Raw genomic sequence first — 21352 nt, forward strand, 5'->3', positions numbered from 1 at the left:
TTGGGGTGGGATTGGGGTGGGACTGGGACAGAGCCCATCCCAGGGAGGGATTCCCTGACCCCAGGGAGCAATTCTGCTCCTGGAGAACAATCTCCTGCTCAGCAGAGGAAATCCCTCCGCCAGGAGAGCCCTTCCCAGCTTTCCCTGGGAGCCTGGCTCGGGAATTGCGTCCAGGGAAGGATCTGTGAGCGATACTTGCCTCACCCCGTGGATGTTCTTGATGGCGTAGCTGATCTCCCGCCTCAGATCCTTCTCGTCGAATTCCATCTGCAGGGAAACGGAGGGGGAATCAGGAACTGGGAATCAACCAGGAATTAAAAACCAGGAACCGGGAATCAGAAATCAGGAGTCAGAAATGAGGAATCAGAAATCAGGAATCAGAAATCAGGAATCAATCAGGAATCAGAAATCAATCAGGAATCCGGAATCAAAAAATCAGAAATAAATCAGGAATCAGGAATAGAAAATCAGAAATGAGGAATCAATCAGGAATCAATCAGGAATCAAAAATCAGGAATCAGAAATCAAAAACCAGAAATAAATCAAGAATCGGGAATAAAAAATCGGAAATGAGGAATCAATCAGGAATCAGAAATCAGTCAGGAATCAATCAGAAATCAATCAGGAATCAGGACTCAATCTGGACTCAATCAGGAATCAGGAATCAGGAATCAGGAATCAGGAATCAATCAGGAATCAGGAATCAATCAGGAATCAGGACTCAATCAGGACTCAATCAGGAATCAGGAATCAGGAATCAATCAGGAATCAGAAATCAGTCAGGAATCAGGAATCAATCAGGAATCAATCAGAAATCAATCAATCAGGAATCAGGACTCAATCAGGAATCAATCAGGAATCAGGAATCAGGAGTGTCCCACTGTCCAGCAGCCACAGGGGACCCACACCAGAAGGCTGCACCATCCCTGCAGCCTCCCCAGGCAGGGGCTGCTCCGTTTTATCAGCCTCAAATTTTGGGATTTTTACTGGGGAGAGGGAGCCCCCAATGCTCACCTTGACGAGCTCAAAGGGGAATCTCTCGTGGAAAATCCGGTTGATCCTGGCACCCCCAGAGAGCTCCAGGGTGTCCACCTGGTCCCCTGAGCCCTCGATCCTCTTCTCAAAGTCCACCCCGAACTGCTGCACCATCCTGGGGCAGAAAACCGGGAATGAGGGAGCAAAAATTCCCCAATTCCTCCAGATGGCGTGGGAGAAGTGCAAATCCCGTTCTTTTCTGCGTGGGAGGCACGGAGCCCACGCTCCCAGGAGATTTTCCCCATCCATCCATCCATCCGTCCGTCCGTCCGTCCGTCCGTCCATCCATCCATCCATCCATCCATCCATCATCCATCCATCATCCACCATCCATCATCCATCATCCATCCATCATCCATCCATCATCCATCATCCATCCATCATCCATCCATCATCCATCCATCATCCATCCATCCATCCATCATCCATCATCCATCCATCATCCATCCATCATCCATCCATCCATCCATCATCCATCATCCATCCATCCATCCATCCATCATCCATCCATCCATCATCCATCATCCATCCATCATCCATCCATCCATCCATCCATCCATCCATCCATCCATCATCCATCATCCATCCATCCATCATCCATCATCCATCATCCATCCATCCATCATCCATCCATCCATCCATCATCCATCCATCCATCCATCATCCATCCATCCATCCATCCATCCATCCATCATCCATCCATCCATCCATCATCCATCCATCCATCATCCATCCATCCATCTTCCAGCTGGGAAGGGCAAATCCCGCTGGGAATTCCCTCTGGAGGGGCACCCACTGCAGCAGGGCTTTGGTTTTCCTGGCGGGGTCGTCAGGTCGGAAGTTCTTGTACTCCTCCACCTCCTTCTCCAGGGACAGCAGCTGGCTCTGCAGCTTGCTGCGCAGCGAGGGCAGCGACTCCCGGATGTGGTTGGTCAGTTGCTGCAGGGGGACGGGCACAACTTGAGATGGGAGACCGGAAAATTCCCCTTTTCCAGGTGGGAAGGGACTGTCCCACATAGAAAATTCCCCTTTTCCACCCAGGAACACAGCGGGAAGGGGCTGTCCCATCCGGAAAATTCCCCTTTTCCAGGTGGGAATGGAGCCCTACCCGTAAAATTCCGCTTTTCCAGAAGGGAAGGGGCCGTCCCACCCGGTAAATTCCCCTCTCCCGGGCAGGAAGGGGCAGGAAGGGGCCGTCCCACCCGGTAAATTCCCCTCTCCCGGGCAGGAAGGGGCAGGAAGGGGCCGTCCCACCCGGTAAATTCCCCTCTCCCGGGCAGGAAGGGGCAGGAAGGGGCTGTCCCACCCGGTAAATTCCCCTCACCCGGGCAGGAAGGGGCTGTCCCACCCGGTAAATTCCCCTCACCCGGGCAGGAAGGGGCCGTCCCACCCGGTAAATTCCCCTCACCCGGGCAGGAAGGGGCCGTCCCACCCGGTAAATTCCCCTCTCCCGGGCAGGAAGGGGCGGGGCGGTCGCACCTGGTTGAGCACCCTCTGCAGGTGCGGCGTGCCCATGCGCTCGGCCATGTGCCGGTAGGCCGGGTGTGACAGGAAGAATTTGCGCTCGGCCGCCAGCGCAGCCCTGATGTCCTTCTTGCCATCGATGTCCTTCTGACTGCGGTTCACCACCCCGATGTAGCCTGGCACACAGGGGACAGCGTGGGGCCAGCACGGGAGTGGCACCCAGAGGGCACACGGTGACACTGGGGACACTGGGGACACGGGGGGAGCCAGGGCAGGGGACACTGGGGACACCAGGGACAGCATGGGAGTGGCACCCAGAGGGCACAAGGTGACACTGGGGACAGTGGGGACATGGGGGGAGCCAGGGAGGGACACAGGGCAGGGGACACTGAGTGACCTGAGGGGACACGGGGGACACACAGAGTGACCCAAGGGGCACCCAGTGAGTGACCTGAGGGGGGACACACAGAGTGACCTGAGGGGGCACACACAGAGTGACCTGAGGGGGGACACACAGAGTGACCTGAGGGGACACGGGGCACACACAGAGTGACCCAAGGGGCACACAGTGAGTGACCTGAGGGGGGACACACAGAGTGACCTGAGGGGCACACACAGAGTGACCTGAGGGGGGACACACAGAGTGACCTGAGGGGACACGGGGCACACACAGAGTGACCCAAGGGGGACACACAGAGTGACCCAAGGGGCACACAGTGAGTGACCTGAGGGGGGACATACACAGAGTGACCCGAGGGGACACGGGGGACACGCAGGGACCCGGGCCAGGCCGTACCTCTCCGCAGGGGCAGCAGTTTGTTCTCCAGCACGTCCCGGGCGTCGGTGCCTTCGTCCATCAGGTCCAGCTTGGTGATGACCCCGATGGTCCTCAGGCCTGTGGGGCCAAGGGTTGGTCCCAATGAACCCCAGCCCAGCACAACAGGGACCCACGGAATGGAGAGGAGGATGAGGAGGAGGAGGAGGAGGAGGAGGATGAAGAAGAGGCCGAGGAAGCGCTCCCCGTCCCCTCACCCTGCGGATCCACCTCCTTGGCCATCTTGAGCGCGTCCGAGTTGGCCAGGTCCATGTTGGCCGGGGTGACGGCCAGGATCAGGCTGCTCTCCCTGCTGATGAACTGCAGGATCATGTCCCGGATCTGGAACTCGATGTCCTGCGGCTGATCCCCCACCGGCACCTTGGTGATCCCGGGCAGGTCGATCAGGGTCAGGTTCAGCACTGGGGGGACACGGACGGGCTGAAGGGGGGGATCCCTCCGGGCCTTCCCGGTGCGCTGGCTCCCGCAGGGCCCCGGATTTTCCCCGGGTCCTCCCCGTTTTGCCCTCACCGTGGGGGGAGTACACGCGCAGGTTGATGGGCACGGGGGAGATGCCCTTGTTGGTGCCCGTCACCCGGTCGGTCTCCGCCTCGATCTCCTGCCGCACCTCATCGAAATCCGTGAACTTCTTGGATTTGCAGTGCAGGAACTCGGCATATTCTGGGAGGGATGGGGAGCGTGAAAAACAGGGAGTGTTCGGGGGGGGTGGGATGGAGCAGGGCAGGGGATCTGGGGGGATGTGTGGGGAATGGGGGGAAGGGGCTGCAGGACCCCAAGAGGGGCCTCAGGACATGGGGAAGGGGCTGCAGGACCCCAGGAGGGGCTGCAGGACCCCAGGAGGGGCCTCAGGACATGGGGAAGGGGCTGCAGGACCCCAGGAGGGGCTGCAGGACCCCAGGAGGGGCCTCAGGACATGGGGAAGGGGCTGCAGGACATGGGGAAGGGGCTGCAGGACCCCAGGAGGGGCTGCAGGACCCCAGGAGGGGCCTCAGGACATGGGGAAGGGGCTGCAGGACATGGGGAAGGGGCTGCAGGACATGGGGAAGGGGCTGCAGGACCCCCAGGAGGGGGCTCAGGACATGGGGAAGGGGCGGCAGAACCCCCAGGAGGGGCTGCAGGACATGGGGAAGGGGCTGCAGGACCCCAGGAGGGGCTGCAGGACATGGGAAAGGGGCTGCAGGACATGGGGAAGGGGCTGCAGGACCCCAGGAGGGGCCTCAGGACATGGGGAAGGGGCTGCAGGACCCCAGGAGGGGCTGCAGGACCCCCAGGAGCTGCCCTGGATCCCAATCTGCCCCAGGAAAAGGGATTTCAGCAGCTGTGGGGCCAGGCTGCGGCCGCTGGGATGGTGCAACTTCCTTCCTCCTTCCCTCGGTGTGGGCAGAGCGGAAACCTCAGCGCTGTCAGGGCTGGAATCATCCCAGCCACCTCATTCCTCAGCCCAGAGCCCTCCCCAGCCCGCCCATGGCTCCAAAACCGGCTCTTCCCAGCCCTCCTCAGCTCCCAGGAGCCACTGATGGCCCCAGGAGGGCACCAGGGCCTCTGGGATTCACCCAAACCCAGGGAATTTTTGGCCCGGCTGCTCAAGGTGAAGGGGACCAAGGAGTTCTGCCCGGATATCGGGATGGCTGATGGCAACCAAGGAAACCTGGCTGGGAGAAGGAGTCACCCCCACGGCCAGCTCAGCATTCCCTGGGTTCCCTTTGGCCTCCCCGGCATTCCCAGGCATTCCCTGGGCTCTCCCCCGCGTTCCTCCCTGATGAGCGGGAGGAGCTGCGAGCGTGGGGGCAGCGGATGGAGCCCAGGGTGCCCTGTGGGAGGGAGGGCTGCAGTGACACATCCCAGGGCTGCAGTGTGAACACCCCAGGGCTGCAGTGTGAACACCCCAGGGCTGCAGTGTGAACACCCCAGGGCTGCAGTGTGAACACCCCAGAGCTGCAGTGTGAACACCCCAGGGCTGCAGTGACACATCCCAGGGCTGCAGTGACACACCCCAGGGCTGCAGTGTGAACACCCCAGAGCTGCAGTGACACATCCCAGGGCTGCAGTGTGAACACCCCAGGGCTGCAGTGACACATCCCAGGGCTGCAGTGTGAACACCCCAGGGCTGCAGTGACACATCCCAGGGCTGCAGTGTGAACACCCCAGGGCTGCAGTGTGAACACCCCAGAGCTGCAGTGACACATCCCAGGGCTGCAGTGACACATCCCAGGGCTGCAGTGTGAACACCCCAGGGCTGCACTGTGCACACCCCCAGGGCTCACACCCAGCTCGCTCCCCCTTTCCCAGCCCCGTACCCGTCTTGGAGAAGATGAGCTGCAGGATGAGAGGCCGGCGAGTGACAATCCCGGAGCCACGGGGAAGGAAATCCCTGCAGGGGATGAGAGGATGGGTCAGTCAATCGGTGGATTGATGCCATCGGTTCCTCCAGCACTGGGAACACACAGGATCAATCCCTGCTCTCCTGGGGGAGAGAACAGGATATTCCTGGGAGGGCAGATCCCCCAGGAAAGCAGGAAATTCCCACAGAATCCCCTCTGGCCTCAGCGCCCCGGAACTTTTTTTGGGAGAACCCTGCCTGGAAAAGGTGGAGCCGCAATGGCCAATTTGGGCTGGGGCTGTCCCCACCCCTGTGCCGAGCAGGGACAGCAGGAACGGGACAGGGCAGAGTCTGCTGGGAATGGGGAGCGATAACGGCCTGGGAGCGGCTCTGCCGGGAACTGCCCGGCCCGGGCGTCCCAGCAACGCCAAGAGCAACAGCCCGACGGTGTCACCCCGACGGTGTCACCCCGACGGTGTCACCCCGACAGAGCCTGTTTGACAGCCCCGAGCCGCTGACAGCCACAAATGAACTTCTTCCTGCCCAACCGGGACGGCCCCGGGCGGGGGAAAGGGGCAGTGGAGCTCGGGGAGGCCCCAGGTGGCCCCAGTGACCCCAGAGGGGACGGTGATGCTGACGGGAGCGTTGGGATCGGGGTGACTCCCACAAAGCGGGGCCGACATCTCTGCCTCTGCTGCTCCCTCCTTGTCCCAGTGTCCCACACCCGATCCCGGGGGAATTGAGGTGATCCCCAGCTCTGATCCTGTGGAAATCGAGGTGATCTTGTCCCAGCCCTGCATCCAGGTCATCCCCAGTTCCCAGCCCTGATCCTGAAGGAATCCAGGTGATTGATTCCCTTGTTCCAGCCCTGAATTGAGGTGACCCCCTTGCCCCATCCCCTATCCCAGGCTAATCCAGGTGATCCCCAGCCCCTATCCCAGGCTAATCCAGGTGATCCCCTTGTCCCATCCCCTATCCCAGGCTAATCCAGGTGATCCCCTTGTCCCATCCCCTATCCCAGGCTAACCCAGGTGGTTTCCTTGCCCCATCCCCTATCCCAGGCTAATCCAGGTGAGCCCCTTGTCCCAGCCCCAATTCCAGGCTAATCCAGGTGACCCCCAGCCCTGATCCTGGGCTAATCCAGGTGACCCCCTTGTCCCAGCCCTGAATTGAGGTGACCCCCTTGCCCCAGTCCCTATCCCAGGCTAATCCAGGTGGTTTCCTTGTCCCATCCCCTATCCCAGGCTAACCCAGGTGGTTTCCTTGCCCCATCCCCTATCCCAGGCTAACCCAGGTGGTTTCCTTGTCCCATCCCCTATCCCAGGCTAACCCAGGTGGTTTCCTTGTCCCAGCCCCGCCAGGATTCCTGGCTCCCCGAGCTGGAGGTGACAGGCCCCGAGGGGAAGGAGGGGCCTCCAGGAAGGAAGCGCAGGCACGGTGGCAGTGCCACCACCCAGCTCCGTGTCCCCACGTCCCCGTGTCCCTCCCGTGTCCGGCTGGGCAGGATCCGGGCCCGGCCGTGACGCGCGCAGGAGCCCCAGGACGTCACTGCCCGGATCCTGCCGCCTCCCACCTGGGCTCAGGTGTGACCAGGGCCGGCGAGGGGACAAAGGGACACAGGGACAAAGGGCCAAAGGTCTCGGGGTGGAGGAGTGCGGTGGGAACTCCCCAGAGCCGAGAAAATCCCTGGGGAAACACCTGAGCTGAGCGTGTGTCCACACTTCCACGTTTCCAAAACACCTCGTGCTGGTTCCACCTGGCTCCCAACCATTCCCTCCCCACTCCTGGGGGATTTCCCTGGATTCCTCTGGCCACGGCTCCCACCGAGGCAAATCCCAGGGATTTATCCCTGGACTGATTTACCCCCAGCCCCACCAGAGCTGCGGGAGCCTCGTGACCAATCCCTCAGGATGGGTCACTGCTCTTGTCCTGTCCCCGTGGGATTCAGCTCTCCCTGTGTCCCCAAACCCCACTGATCCCAAACCCTGGGGCTCAGCCCCACTCTGAGGCATTTTGGGGGATGCTCCTGAGGCAGGACAAGGATCCCCAGCCCGGGGTGAACCCCAGCCCAGGGTGAACCCCAGCCTTCCCCTGGGCTCATAATGCCCCATTGAGGTCAGGGACTGTCCCCACCCCCGGGGGACAAGGGCTCCATTGTCCCCCAGGCCAGAGACAGCTCCGGGAAGGGCTGGGACAGGGATTTGTCAGAGCAGGGCCGGGACAAGGCTCCAAAGAGGGATGGTGGGGCCACAAAGAATCCTGGTGACGGTCCCAGGTCGTTCCCTTGGTGCTTCTCCCGCTGAATTCAGGGATTGAGGCGCTCCAGGCCCCTCAGCACCAATCCCAACCCCTCAAGGGTGTCCCAGTGAGGCCAGGCCCTTCCCCATGGAGAAATTCCAGCCCGCTGAGGCTCAGCCGTGCATGCAGAGGGTTCCCAGCCCAATTCCAGGTCTCTCCAAGGGATTTTGGGCACCTCAGGATTATCTCCCCATGCGTTTTGAGGGTACGAAACCCACAGAATCGGCACCATGGCTTCCCAGCACAGATCCAGAACCTCCCAACACGGATCCAGGGCTTCCCGGTGGCTCGGGAAAACAGAGATAAAGCTCCAAGAGCTGCAGAAATCGAGAGGAACAACCCCCCACGGGCAGTTTCCAAGCCTGGCTCGATGGATCCGTGCAGATCGTTGGGACAGAGGGAACAGCCCCGAGGCCCCGGCTCATCCCAGCTGCAATTTGTGATCCAGAGAGAAAATCCCAGCCCCTGTTCAGCCATGCCGGGGTGGGAGCCCCAGAACTGCCCCTAAAAGCTGGGATGGACACGGTCAGGTCAGCATTCCTCACCCTCCCATTCCCAAGGACACCCCTGGGGTGTAATTAACCCTAATTAGCACGAGCTGCACGACGAGGAGGTGGGGAAGGATTCCCGGATGGATGGATCCGGCTGCGACACAAAGGGGTTTAATTACCAGGGATGGTTTTCCAGCAGCGCTGTAATTAGAGGCTGCCAGAATCGCCAGGAATCCAGGATGGGGAATAACCTCACCATCCCCGGGAATCCAGGATGGGGAATAACCTCACCATCCCCGGGAATCCAGGATGGGGAATAACCCCACCATTCCCGGGAATCCAGGATGGGGAATAACCCCACCATCCCCGGGAACCCAGGATGGGGAATAACCCCACCATTCCCGGGAATCCAGGATGGGGAATAACCCCACCATCCCCGGGAATCCAGGATGGGGAATAACCCCACCATTCCCCCCTGACTGCTGGGAAAGCCCAAATCCAGGCTGGGAATTTGGCCTGCACTGGGACAGAAGGGAAAAGCGATGGATCCCAGGCTGGATTTGGGAGGAAGGCCCCAGGAGGGGAGGGATCCAGTGCAGAAAGCAAAACCCCACTGGAGCTCCCAGTGCGGCATTTCCACGGAGGACGGGACGTCCAAAGCAGCGGGAAAACCGCGTGGTTGGGAATTTTGGGAATGCGGAGGCTGAGGGCAGAGCGGGATGGGGCCACACCGGGGTTAGGAGGATTCTGCCGCTGCCCCGGTGCCTGAGGAAGCGACAGCCCCGCACCGAGGGGCAGCGGAGGCGGCAGGAACCGGCCGGGCACAGCAGCGGATCCGCACAAAGGCGGAGAAGGGCCGGGGCTGTGCCGGGGCAGCCCAGCACGGTTTTTGTGCCTTTCTGGGGTGACCCCTCCGCCGAGCTCCGCTCCCGTTATCGGCGCGGCCACGCTCGGCTCCCGGGCCCATCCCAGCACCGCTCCTATCTCCGGGGCGCAGCCCCGCCGCGAGGATGATGGTGGTGGTGATGGGGAGGAAGGCGCACATAGCTCAGCATTCCCGAGGAATCCCGGCCACCGTCCGGTCCCGCTGCCCCGGGCACGGAACCGGCACCCAGCACCGAGAACCGGGGAGCCCGCAGCGCCCACGGAACGCCCGGGATCCTTCCGGCACCTGCTCAGCCCCCGCTGCCATCACCACTGACCGCCGTGACCCGAGCCCCCCGCCCCGCCACTACCGTACGGCCCCGCCCCGCCCCGCCCCGTTCCGTTCCCCCGAGCGCGGCCGGCCCGCACCGAGCCCCTCCCGTTAGTGCCGCGTTCCGGCGGGCGCGGCCTCGCTCGGAGGAACGGGAGGGCACCCGCGTCCCGGTCCCAGCCCCGTCCCGGTCCCAGCCCCGTCCCGGTGCCGGCGCCGTTTGCGCGGCCCTTGCGCCGTTTGCGCGGCCCGTGCGCCGCTGGCGCAGCGCGGGCCCGGCCCCGCCGGCCGCACCCTTACGCCGCCGCCGCTATTCCCGAACGCTCCCTACGCCCGTGGCGCCGCCCGCCGCTCCCGCCGCCCCGGCCCCGCCGCCGCCCTCCCCGCCGCTGCCCCCGCCGCTGCCGCCGCTCACCGGCCCACGAAGTTCTCGAGCACCGAGCTCTTGCCGGCGCTCTGCCCGCCCACCACGGCAATCTGCGGCAGGTCGAGGTGGCAGCTCTGGCCGATGGAGCTGAAGGCGTCCTGCAGCTTGTTGACCAGCGGGATGAGCTCCTCCATGCCCCGGTTGCCCATGGCGGCGCGGCGGTGCCGGGCCCGCGCTCCCGGCGGCGGCTCCTCCTCAGGGGCCCGCGGCGGCGGCGGCGGCCAAACTTCCCCTCAGAGTCTTCTCATCCGGCACCGCCGCGCCCGCCCCGCTCCCGCAGCGCGCGTCGCTATTGGCCGACTGGGCTGCCCGTCACCGGAGCGCGCAGATCGGATAAGAGCAGAGAGCTGTCAATCACCCGAAAGGGCGGCACCGGGAAGACAAGCCCGTTCTCTATTGGCCTCTCGGCCGTCGCTCATCGCTCACAGCCAATGGGAGGTGGCGCTGCTGTGTCAGCTGAGGCGGCGGGGATGCGGTCCCGCCCCTCACCGGGAGCCCGCTCTGCTCTCCCTCCTCGCCCTCCCTTCCGTTAGACTCCGAGCGAGCTGGCCAATGTAAGCGAGAGAGGAATCCTAGGGAACAGAAAACCCTCTCGCAGTGAATCAGCCGGCCGTCAGTAAGCGAGTCCTTCTCGCCCTTTGGTGTCCCGGTGTTCCGCGGCCCTCCCGTGACCGTCCAGCGCTGTGTGTTCGCTCATGGGGAACGACAATCCGGAAGCGAAGCCCCGGGGCTGGAATCCCCGGGGAACAGCCTGGGGACCCCTCAGGGACCAGAGCCAGCAGGAATTGGCTCCGCTCCCCTCCATGTCGGGGCTGGGAGGGATCTCTGCTGAATTTCTGCTGACTTTGGGCGATCTCTGGGGAGCTTTGAGCATCTCCGAGCTGGTACCTTCCCCATCCCCACAAGGCCCAACATGGCCCCCGCGTTGCCGTGGTAACGGTCACTTCCGGTGGTGGTGCCACGCCTCTTCCGGTCAAGTGCTCCGAAGATGGCGGCGCCCGCGGCGGGCCCGGTGCCGGTGCTGCGGATCGTGGCCGAGTGCGGGCGGAGCCGCGCCCGGGCCGGGGAGCTGCGGCTGCCGCACGGCTCCGTGCCCTGCCCCGTGTTCATGCCCGTGGGCACCCGCGGCACCGCCAAGGGCCTGACGGCCGCGCAGCTGGCGGCGCTCGGCTGCCGCATCTGCCTGGGCAACACCTTCCACCTGGGCACGCGGCCGGTGAGCGGCACCGGGGGGCTCCGGCGGGCTCCGCGGTTCACCCCGTGCCGTCCCTGCCCTGAGTTCTCACATTCCGGGTGAGATCGGAGCTGTCGCCGCTCCCCCCGCGGGTTCCCGGCGGGATTCCGGCGCAGCCCCCGCCGTTACCGGGGGTTACCGGAGGATCCCGCTCGGTTCCCGCGCTCCCGCCGCCTTCCCAGCCCTGCTCTCTCCCGTCCCCGCAGGGCTCGGAGCTGGTCCGGCGTGCCGGGGGCCTGCACGGCTTCATGGACTGGCCCCACAACCTGCTGACGGTGAGGGGGTGGGCACGGGACCCCTCCGGGACCCCAAATTTGGGGGGACGGCACCCCCAGAGCTGCCCTGAGTGACGGGGGGGCACCCCCAGGACCCCCCAGGGGTGTCCCCCCGAGCCTGGGGGGGTCCTGGCACCCCCTGTCCCCAATCCCGGGGTGTCCCGGGGTGGTTTGGGTTTTTTTGGGGGTGTTTTGGGGTTCCTTTTCCCCCCTCAGCGCCCGTTTTGGGGTGCCCCCAGGACAGCGGGGGGTTCCAGATGGTTTCGCTGCTGGAGCTGTCGGAGGTGTCGGAGGAGGGGGTTCGGTTCCAGCCCCCCCACGGCGGGGAGCAGATCCTGCTGAGCCCCGAGAAATCCATGGAGATCCAGAACGCCCTGGGTGAGCAGGGGGGGAAAATCCCCCCAAATCCCGGGGGTGGGACCCCCCCCCAATCCCGAGGGGGCTGTGAAGGACGGGGGTGACCCCCCCGCCCCCCCAGGGGCCGATATCGTGATGCAGTTGGACGATGTCGTGAGCAGCACCACGACGGGGCCGCGCGTCGAGGAGGCCATGAACAGGTGAGACCCCCCCGGGACCCTCCTGAGACCCCCCTGACCTTCCTGGGACCCTCTTGGCTCTCCTCAGGCCCCCTGAGACCCCCCTGGGATTCCCTTGGGACCCCCCCGACCCTCTTTAGGCCCCTCTGAGACCACCCCCAACACCCCTGTGATCCTCCTGAGACCCCCTAGGACCCCCTTGACAGTCCTGGGACCCCCTCCTGAGACCCCTCTGAAACCTTCCTGAGACCCCCCCCCCTCCCTGACCCTCTTAGACCCTCCTGAGACCCCCCCCCATACCCTTTGGGACCCCCTTGACTGTCCTGGGATCCCCTTCTGAGACCCCCCAGGACCCCCCCCATCCCTGTGCCCCCCAGGTCCATTCGCTGGCTCGATCGCTGCCCCCCCCATGTCCCCCATGTCCCCCATGTCCCCCATGTCCTGCCCATGTCCCCCATGTCCCCCCCATGTCCCCCCCATGTCCCCCCCATGTCCTGCCCATGTCCCCCCCATGTCCCCCCCATGTCCCCCCCATGTCCCCCGTGTCCCCCCCATGTCCCCCATGTCCCCCCCATGTCCCCCCATGTCCCCCATGTCCCCCCATGTCCCCCATGTCCCCCCCATGTCCCCCATGTCCCCCATGTCCCCCCAGGTCCATTCGCTGGCTCGATCGCTGCCCCACCCATGTCCCCCATGTCCCCCCCATGTCCCCCTATGTCCCCCCATGTCCCCCCATGTCCCCCATGTCCCCCATGTCCCCCATGTCCTGCCCATGTCCCCCCGTGTCCCCCATGTCCCCCGTGTCCCCCCAGGTCCATTCGCTGGCTCGATCGCTGCGTCGCCGCCCACGCCCGCCCCCAGCAGCAGCTGCTCTTCGCCATCATCCAGGGGGGGCTGGACCCCGACCTGCGCCTGCGCTGCATCCGAGGTGGGCCTTCCTCACCCTCATCATCCTCGCCATCCTCGCCCTCATCCCCGGGCCTTCCTCACCCTCATCATCCTCACCCTCATTGTCCTTGCTATCCTCACCCTTATCCCTGGGCCTTCCTCACCCTCATCATCCTCGCCATCCTCGCCCTCATCCCCAGGCCTTCCTCGCCCTCATCATCCTCACCCTCATTGTCCTCGCCATCCTCACCCTTATCCCTGGGCCTTCCTCACAGTCATCATCCTCACCCTCATTGTCCTTGCTATCCTCACCCTTATCCCTGGGCCTTCCTCACCCTCATCATCCTCGCCATCCTCGCCCTCATCCCCGGGCCTACCTCGCCCTCATCATCCTCACCCTCATCCCTGGGCCTTCCTCGCCCTCGTCACCATCCTCTCCCTCATCCCTGCTCGGGAGGGGCTCTGCGAGTCCTGGGGCAGCTCAGGGGGGCCTGGGGGAGCTCTGGTGGTCCCAAGGGGGTTCAGGGGTGATTTGGGGGGGTCCCAAGGGGGTTCAGGGGTAATTTGGGGGGGGTCCCAGGGAGGGTTCGGGGTGATTTGGGGGGGGTCCCAGGGAGGGTTCAGGGGTGATTTGGGGGGGTCCCAAGGGGGTTCAGGGGTGATTTGGGGGGGTCCCAGGGAGGGTTCAGGGGTGATTTGGGGTCCCCTCTGGCAGCCATGACCCAGTGGGACGTGCCCGGTTTCACACTGGGGCTCAGGGTGGCTCAGGGCAGTCCAGGGGGGATCTGGGGGTCCCGGAGGGAGGTTCAGGGGTGATTTTGGGGCTCCAGGGGTGATTTGGGGTCCCCTTGGCAGCCATGACCCAGCGGGACGTGCCCGGCTTCGCCATCGGGGGCCTGAGCGGGGGCGAGGCCAAGGCTCAGTTCTGGCGCACGGTGAAGCTGAGCACGGAGCACCTGCCCCGGGACAAGCCCCGCTACCTGATGGGCGTGGGGTGAGTCCGGGGGTCCCCTGAGAGCCCCCCCAGAGCTGGGGGAGACCCCCGGAGTCACCCCCGTTTTGTCCCCCCAGCTACGCCACGGACCTGGTGGTGTGCGTGGCGCTGGGCTGCGACATGTTCGACTGCGTGTTCCCCACCCGCACCGCGGTAAGGGGGGCCCGGGGGGGTTTGGGGACCCCTCCCCAGGCTTTGGGGGACCCCCATAACCCACCCCGGTCCCCCCCCGCAGCGTTTCGGTTCCGCCCTGGTGCCCTGGGGGTCCCTGCAGCTCAAAAACCAACAATTCGCCAAGGATTTCCGGCCCATCGACGCCGACTGCGGCTGCCCCACCTGCCAGAGGTGGGCGGGGGGCTCTGGTTGGGGGGGTCTCGGGGGTCCCCAAGGCGGGGCTGACCCCCCAAAATTCCCCGTTTCCCCCCCCAGGTACTCCCGGGCGTACCTGCACGCGCTGCTGCGCTCCAACACGGCCGCGCTGCACCTGCTCACCCTGCACAACATCGCCTACCAGGTGGGCAAGGGGGGCTCTGGGGGGCTCTGGGGGGGTCCTGGGGGTCTCCCCACCCCTCTAACCCCCGTGTCCCTCCCCCAGATGAAGCTGATGGGCTCCATCAGGGACAGCATCGTCCAGCAGCGCTTCCCCGAGTTCGTGCGGGAGTTCATGGACACCATGTACGGGGGGCGGGGGGGGCCCCCAGCCTGGGCTCGGGAGGCCCTGGAGTCTGTGGGGATCCCCCTGGGCTGAGGGGAACCCCCTGGGATTCCTGGGAACCCCCCGATTCCTGGGAACCCCCCTTGGATCCCTGGGAACCCCCCCTGATTCCTGGGGAACCCCCCTATGGATTCCTGGGAACCCCCCCAAAATCCCAAGGGAACCCCCTTGGATCCCTGGGAACCCCCCCCAAAATCCCAAGGGAACCCCCTGGGATTCCTGGGGAACCCCCCCAGTTCCCACCCCCCCCCCATCTATTTTTATACTTTTTTTTTTTGATAATTTTTTTTACTATTTTGGGGTTTTTTAAGGGGTGGGAAATAAAAAAGTTTGGAAGGGAATTGGCTGATGTGGCTCCAAAGGGGGGCTGGAGGGGGGGAAATGGGGCTGGGGAGCCCTAAATGGGTCTGGGGGTCCCTAAGTGGGGCTGGGGGAGCCCTAAACGGGACTGGGGGAGCCCTAAATGGGGCTGGAGGTCCCTAAATGGGTCTGGGGATCCCTAAATGGGTCTGGGGGTCCCTAAGTGGGGCTGGGTCCATAGTGTCACCTGGGGGTCCGTGTCACCTGTTTGTGGTGGCACCTGTGTCTCCATGGTGACACCTGGACAGTCACACCTGTGTCCCCATGGTGACCCCTGTTCAGTGTCACCTGTTCCGTGTCACCTGTTCAGTGTTACCTGTTCCGTGTCACCTGTTCCGTGTCACCTGTTCCGTGTCACCTGTTCCGTGTCACCTGTGTCCCCATGGTGACCCTGGTCGGTGACCCCTGTTCAGTGTCACCCGTTCGGTGTCACCTGTGTCCCCATGGTGACCCTGGTCGGTGACCCCTGTTCAGTGTCACCTGTTCCGTGTCACCTGTGTCCCCATGGTGACCCTGGTCGGTGACCCCTGTTCAGTGTCACCCGTTCGGTGTCACCTGTGTCCCCATGGTGACCCTGGTCGGTGACCCCTGTTCAGTGTCACCTGTTCCGTGTCACCTGTGTCCCCATGGTGACCCTGGTCGGTGACCCCTGTTCAGTGTCACCTGTTCCGTGTCACCTGTGTCCCCATGGTGACCCTGGTCGGTGACCCCTGTTCAGTGTCACCCGTTCGGTGTCACCTGTGTCCCCATGGTGACCCCGGTTGGTGACCCCTGTTCAGTGTCACCTGTTCCGTGTCACCTGTTCGGTGTCACCTGTTCCGTGTCACCTGTGTCCCCATGGTGACCCCGGTTGGTGACCCCGGTTGGTGACCCCTGTTCCGTGTCACCTGTTCCGTGTCACCCGTTCGGTGACCGTGCTGTGGCCGCAGGAGGAAGTTTGAGCAGGGCTGGGTGTGGCCCGGGGGGCGTGGCCCGGGCTGGGTGTGGCACCTGCGTCACCCGAGCCCTCTGATTTCTGCCCCTGCCGGGCACCGCGGCCACAGAGGCACCGCGGGCGGGGACTGGGAGCACTGGGAGCTGTGCCTGGAGCTAACTGGGAGCCACTGGGACACACTGTGAGTGACTGGGACACACTGGGAGCCACTGGGACACACTGTGAGTGACTGGGACACACTGGGAGTGACTGGGACACACTGGGAGTGACTGGGACACACTGGGAGCGACTGGGACACACTGGGAGTGACTGGGAGCACTGGGAACTGTGCCTGGAATTAACTGGGAGCCACTGGGAGTGACTGGGAGCACTGGGAGTTACTGGGAGCCACTGGGAAGGGCTGGGAGCAGCACCTGGGGTTAACTGGGAGCCACTGGGACACACTGGGAGTTACTGGGACACACTGGGAGCCACTGGGACACACTGGGAGTGACTGGGACACACTGGGAGTTACTGGGACACACTGGGAGTGCCTGGAAAGGGCTGGGAGGAGCACCCGGGGTTAACTGGGAGCCACTGGGACACACTGGGAGTTACTGGGACACACTGGGAGTTACTGGGAGTGCCTGGAAAGGGCTGGGAGGAGCACCCGGGGTTAACTGGGAGCCACTGGGACACACTGGGAAGGGCTGAGGGAACTGGAAGGGCTGAAGGTGGCACCCGGGCAAACCGGGGGGAACTGGGAAAGCCCAGGGGTGAACTGGGATGAACTGGGCAGAGCTGGACTCAGCCCAGGACCCCCAGGGCTCCCCCAGACCCCAAACTGGTCTGACTGGTGGAACTGGCGGGGCCCCGGCGGCGCCTCCGGCCCTTATCACGTCCGGTGCCTTATCAGGACCCGGAATGGGGGGGGAGAGGGGAAACTGGGAATGGGGAGGGGGAGAGGGAAGGTTCCAGAATGGGGAGGGGGAGAGGGAAGGTTCCAGAATGGGAGAGGGGGAGAGGGAAGGTTCCAGAATGGGAGAGGGGGAGAGGGAAGGTTCCAGAATGGGGAGGGGGAGAGGGAAGGTTCCAGAATGGGAGAGGGAGGGGGGGATCCCTGAAAGGGAGGGGCTGGGGGACCCTGGCACGGGGAGGGGGCACCCAGGGCCTTTGGGGATCCAGCAGAATGGGGGGGTCAGGGTGGGGCCCGGGGGTGCAGGGGGGGTTTGAGCACCCAGGAAGCCCCAGGTGAGCGCCTGGGCAGGGGCTCTGGGTGGGATTGGGGTGCTCAGAGCAGGATCTGGGCGGGATTGGGGTGCTCAGAGCAGGATCTGGGTGGGATTGGGGTGCTCAGAGCAGGATCTGGGCGGGATTGGGATATCAGGGAGCAGGATCTGGGTGGGATCCTGGTGCTGATGGGATTGGGGTGCTCAGGGAGTGGGATCTGGGTGGGATTGGGGTGCTCAGGGAGTGCAATCCCGGTGCTGGTGGGATTTGAATGCCAGGATTTGGGATGCTCAGCAGCATTGGGATCCCAGCAGGATTTGGGCACTGCAGCTTTGGGATCCCAGCAGGATTTGGGCCCAGCAGCTTTGGGATCCCAGCAGGATTTGGGCACTGCAGGATTGGGATGCCCAGCAGCATTGGGATCCCAGCAGGATCCCGGTGCCAGCCTGATCCCGGTGCCAGCCTGATCCCAGTGCCAGCCTGATCCCAGTGCCAGCCTGATCCCGGTGCCGGGTCTCCCGGTGCCAGCCCGATCCCACCCCAAGCCCCTCTCCCTCCCGCCCCCCAGGCCGACCATGAAGCTGCCCCCGAGCTGCCGCCTGCTCCTGCTGCCCGCGGCCGCGGCCCTGGCGCTGCTGGCCCTGCACGCCCGGCGCTCGGTGCCCCCCGGCAGCCCCGGCACGGCGCCCCCCGGCCCCGCCGCCCCGCGCCCCGGCAACGCCACGGAGCCGGCGCGGCCCACGCGGCACCCGCTGCAGCCGCCGTACCCGTACCCGTACCGCTTCCTGCTGAACCACCCCGACAAGTGCCGGGAGCGGGCGCCGTTCCTGGTGCTGCTGGTGGTGACGTCCCCCCAGGACCTGGCGGCGCGGGACGCCGTGCGCCGCACCTGGGGCGACGAGGGCGCCGTGCCGGGGCTGGCGGTGCTGCGGCTCTTCCTGCTGGGCGTGCACCCCGCGTTCGGCGCCGAGCTGCGCCCCGTGCTGGAGGAGGAGGACGCGCTGCACGGGGACCTGCTGCAGCAGGACTTCCTGGACACCTACAACAACCTGACGCTCAAGACGCTCATGGGGCTCGAGTGGGTGAGCCGCTTCTGCCCCAACGCCAGCTACGTGATGAAGGCCGACCACGACGTCTTCCTCAACCTGGAGTACCTGGCGGGGCTGCTGCGGCCGCCCAGGACGGACTTCCTGACGGGCTACGTGTACCGGCGGACGGGCCCGCTGCGGAACCGCGCCTACAAGTGGTTCGTGCCGCGGGAGGTGTACCCCAACGACACCTACCCGCCCTACTGCGGCGGGCCCGGCTACGTGCTCTCGGGGGACCTGGCGCTGCGCGTGTTCCGCGTGGCGCAGGCGCTGCCCGTCATCAACATGGAGGACGCCTTCGTGGGCATCTGCCTGCACGCGCTGGGCGTGCCGGTGACGGAGCCGCCGCCCGGAGCCTTCACCATGTACCGGCTGGACTACGAGCGCTGCCGCTTCGCCAGGCTGGCCATGGTGCACCACTACGGGCCCCAGGAGCTGCTCCGCCTGTGGCCGCACTTCCGCAACGCCTCCGCCCGGTGTCCCTAGGGCGGGGGCCGGCACTGGGAGCTGCTGGGATCCACTGTCTGTAACCGGGATCCACTGACTGTAACTGGGAGCTCCTGGGTGCCACTGGGATCCACTGGTGTTATTGGGATCCACTGGCTGTCACTGGGATCCACTGTCTGTAACCGGGATCCACTGACTGTAACCGGGAGCTCCTGGGTGCCGCTGGGATCCACTGACTGTAACCGGGATCCACTGTCTGTAACCAGGATCCACTGACTGTAACCGGGATCCACTGACTGTAACCGGGAGCTCCTGGGTGCTGCTGGGATCCACTGGTGTTATTGGGATCCACTGGCTGTCACTGGGATCTCCCAGAGTCACTGGGATCCACTGACTGTAACTGGGATCCACTGATTCACTGGGAGCTGCTGGGTGTCACTGGGATCCACTGGTGTTATTGGGATCCACTGCCATCACTGGGTTCCACTGCCTGTAACTGGGATCTCCCAGAGTCACTGGGATCCACCGGTGTCACTGGGATCCACTGACTGTAACTGGGATCCACTGATTCACTGGGAGCTCCTGGGTGTGTCTGGGACCCACTGACTGTAACTGGGATCCACTGATGTCATTGGGATCCACTGGTGTCACTGGGATCCACTGCCTGTAACTGGGATCCACTGGTATCACTGGGATCTCCCAGAGTCACTGAGATCCACTGGGATCCACTGGTGTCACTGGGATGTCCCAGAGTCACTGGGATCCACCGGTGTCACTGGGATCCACCGGTGTCACTGGGATCCACTGGTGTCACTGGGATCCACCGGTGTCACTGGGATCTCCTGGAGCAGCCGCCGTCCCTCGGGTCCCCCCAGGACGTTCCTGTCCCTCTGAGCCTGGAGCAGCTGCTCCATCCAGTCACTGAGCTGCTGTTTGGTTACCCGGGATCCATCAGGGCCGGGATCCGCCCGGATCCGGGATCCACCACGCCGTGTTAATTTATATCCAAGGTTTTTAATAAAAGGGCCGGAGCCTCGTCTGCGCTGCTGCCGCCATCCCGACGGATCCGGGTCCGGAAGGGGCCCTGGCGCTGGAATGTGCCTCGCGCTGGGCAGCGTTCCCGGGGTTTGCCAGGCCGTGCCCCGCTCCAGGTGCCATTCCCGGGGTTTGCCAGGCCGTGCCCCACTCCAGGTGCCATTCCCGGGGTTTGCCAGGCCGTGCCCCACTCCAGGTGCCATTCCCGGGGTTTGAGGGGTCGTGCCCCATTCCAGGTGCCATTCCCAGTGTTTGCCAGGCCGTGCCCCATTCCAGGTGCCATTCCCGGGGTTTGAGGGGCTCTGCCCCATTCCAGGTGCCATTCCCGGGGTTTGCCAGGCCGTGCCCTGCTCCAGGTGCCATTCCTGGTGTTTGAGGGGCTGTGCCCCATTCCAGGTGCCATTCCCAGTGTTTGCCAGGCCGTGCCCCATTCCAGGTGCCATTCCCGGGGTTTGAGGGGCTCTGCCCCATTCCAGGTGCCATTCCCGGGGTTTGCCAGGCCGTGCCCTGCTCCAGGTGCCATTCCTGGTGTTTGAGGGGCTGTGCCACATTCCAGGTGCCGTTCCCGGGGTTTGCCGGGCCATGCCCCACTCCAGGTGCCATTCCCGGGGTTTGAGGGGCTGTGCCCCACTCCAGGTGCCATTCCCGGGGTTTGAGGGGCTCTGCCACATTCCAGGTGCCATTCCCGGGGTTTGAGGGGCTCTGTCACACTCCAGGTGCTGTTCCCAGTGTTTGAGGGGCTGTGCCCCATTCCAGGTGCCATTCCCGGGGTTTGCCAGGCCGTGCCCCATTCCAGGTGTCATTCCTGGTGTTTGAGGGGCCGTGCCCCATTCCAGGTGCCGTTCCCGGTGTTTCCAGGCTGTGCCCCATTCCCGGTGCCATTCCCGGTATTTGAGGGGCCGTGCCCCATTCCCGGTGCTGTTCCCGGTGTTTCCAGGCCGTGCCCCACTCCAGGTGCCATTCCTGGTGTTTGAGGGGCCGTGCCCCATTCCAGGTGCCATTCCCGGGGTTTGCCAGGCTGTGCTGCATTCCAGGCATCGTTCCCGGTGTTTGAGGGGCCGTGCCCCATTCCAGGTGCTGTTCCTGGTATTTGAGGGGCCGTGCCCCATTCCAGGTGCGGTTCCCGGTGTTTCCAGGCTGTGCCCCATTCCCGGTGCCATTCCAGGTGTTTCCCAGGGTCTGGCTCTGGCACGGAACGATCCGGAACCAGCGGTACAAAGTTCACCCAGAGGAGCCACAAGGCCCCAGTTCAACCCCAGAGTTCCTCCAGTTCAGCCTCAGTTCAGCCCCAGTTTGGCCCCAGTTCAGCCCCAGTTTGGCCCCAGTTCAGCCCCTGTACTCTGAACTTCAGGGGTTTAAGGGACCAAATACTTGGAATTCAGGTTTGGTTTTTTTATGAGAATCCTCGCAGTGTGGGGGTTTGAAGGTGCAGAACGCATTGGGAGCCCAAACCATCCCAAATTTTGGGTTTATTCACCTCCTCCAACCCCCAACCCCCAACCCCCGACCCCTTCCCCAAAAAAACTGAAACCACCAAAGCCAGAAAATACCGAAAAAAGCTCCTTTTTAACG

General features: G+C 64.1%; 3 protein-coding genes across 3 annotated transcripts in view; 2 read left to right on the top strand and 1 right to left on the bottom strand.

Moving 5' to 3' along the window:
• The window catches only part of DNM2 (dynamin 2), a 28632-nt gene extending 18365 nt beyond the window's left edge, over positions 1–10267 (bottom strand). The window contains exons 1-9 of the mRNA XM_066570365.1: positions 10054–10267; positions 5632–5705; positions 3845–3994; positions 3532–3735; positions 3296–3394; positions 2515–2675; positions 1832–1974; positions 1015–1150; positions 200–267 (exon numbers count right to left, since the gene is read on the bottom strand). Of these exons, the coding sequence (XP_066426462.1) occupies positions 200–267; positions 1015–1150; positions 1832–1974; positions 2515–2675; positions 3296–3394; positions 3532–3735; positions 3845–3994; positions 5632–5705; positions 10054–10214 (1196 nt within the window). The 5' untranslated portion in view covers positions 10215–10267. The remainder of the gene's footprint in view (positions 1–199; positions 268–1014; positions 1151–1831; positions 1975–2514; positions 2676–3295; positions 3395–3531; positions 3736–3844; positions 3995–5631; positions 5706–10053) is intronic.
• Positions 10268–11030: 763 nt separating this feature from the next.
• QTRT1 (queuine tRNA-ribosyltransferase catalytic subunit 1) lies at positions 11031–14945 on the top strand. Its single transcript, XM_066570455.1, has 10 exons — positions 11031–11281; positions 11506–11574; positions 11814–11952; positions 12053–12131; positions 12923–13038; positions 13854–13992; positions 14070–14145; positions 14228–14337; positions 14422–14506; positions 14588–14945. Exons 1-10 carry the CDS (start codon positions 11054–11056, stop codon positions 14738–14740), a joined length of 1194 nt encoding a protein of 397 aa, XP_066426552.1. The 5' UTR covers positions 11031–11053; the 3' UTR covers positions 14741–14945.
• Positions 14946–17785: 2840 nt separating this feature from the next.
• LOC136570056 (beta-1,3-galactosyltransferase 2-like) lies at positions 17786–19729 on the top strand. The gene has a single exon (XM_066570491.1). It carries the CDS (start codon positions 17786–17788, stop codon positions 18782–18784), a length of 999 nt encoding a protein of 332 aa, XP_066426588.1. The 3' UTR covers positions 18785–19729.
• Positions 19730–21352: the final 1623 nt, after the last annotated feature.

This window comes from Molothrus aeneus, unplaced genomic scaffold, assembly GCF_037042795.1.
Source record: "Molothrus aeneus isolate 106 unplaced genomic scaffold, BPBGC_Maene_1.0 scaffold_30, whole genome shotgun sequence".
Classification (NCBI taxonomy): domain Eukaryota; kingdom Metazoa; phylum Chordata; class Aves; order Passeriformes; family Icteridae; genus Molothrus; species Molothrus aeneus.

Excerpts from the sequence above, each read along its gene's own strand:
- LOC136570056 (XM_066570491.1), top strand. The coding sequence starts at position 17,786 with ATGAAGCTGCCCCCGAGCTGCCGCCTGCTCCTGCTGCCCGCGGCCGCG.
- QTRT1 (XM_066570455.1), top strand. The coding sequence starts at position 11,054 with ATGGCGGCGCCCGCGGCGGGCCCGGTGCCGGTGCTGCGGATCGTGGCC. Across the intron at positions 11,575-11,813 it reads GGCCCCACAACCTGCTGACG|GACAGCGGGGGGTTCCAGAT; the intron begins GTGAGGGGGTGG and ends GGGTGCCCCCAG. Across the intron at positions 14,146-14,227 it reads TGTTCCCCACCCGCACCGCG|CGTTTCGGTTCCGCCCTGGT; the intron begins GTAAGGGGGGCC and ends CCCCCCCCGCAG.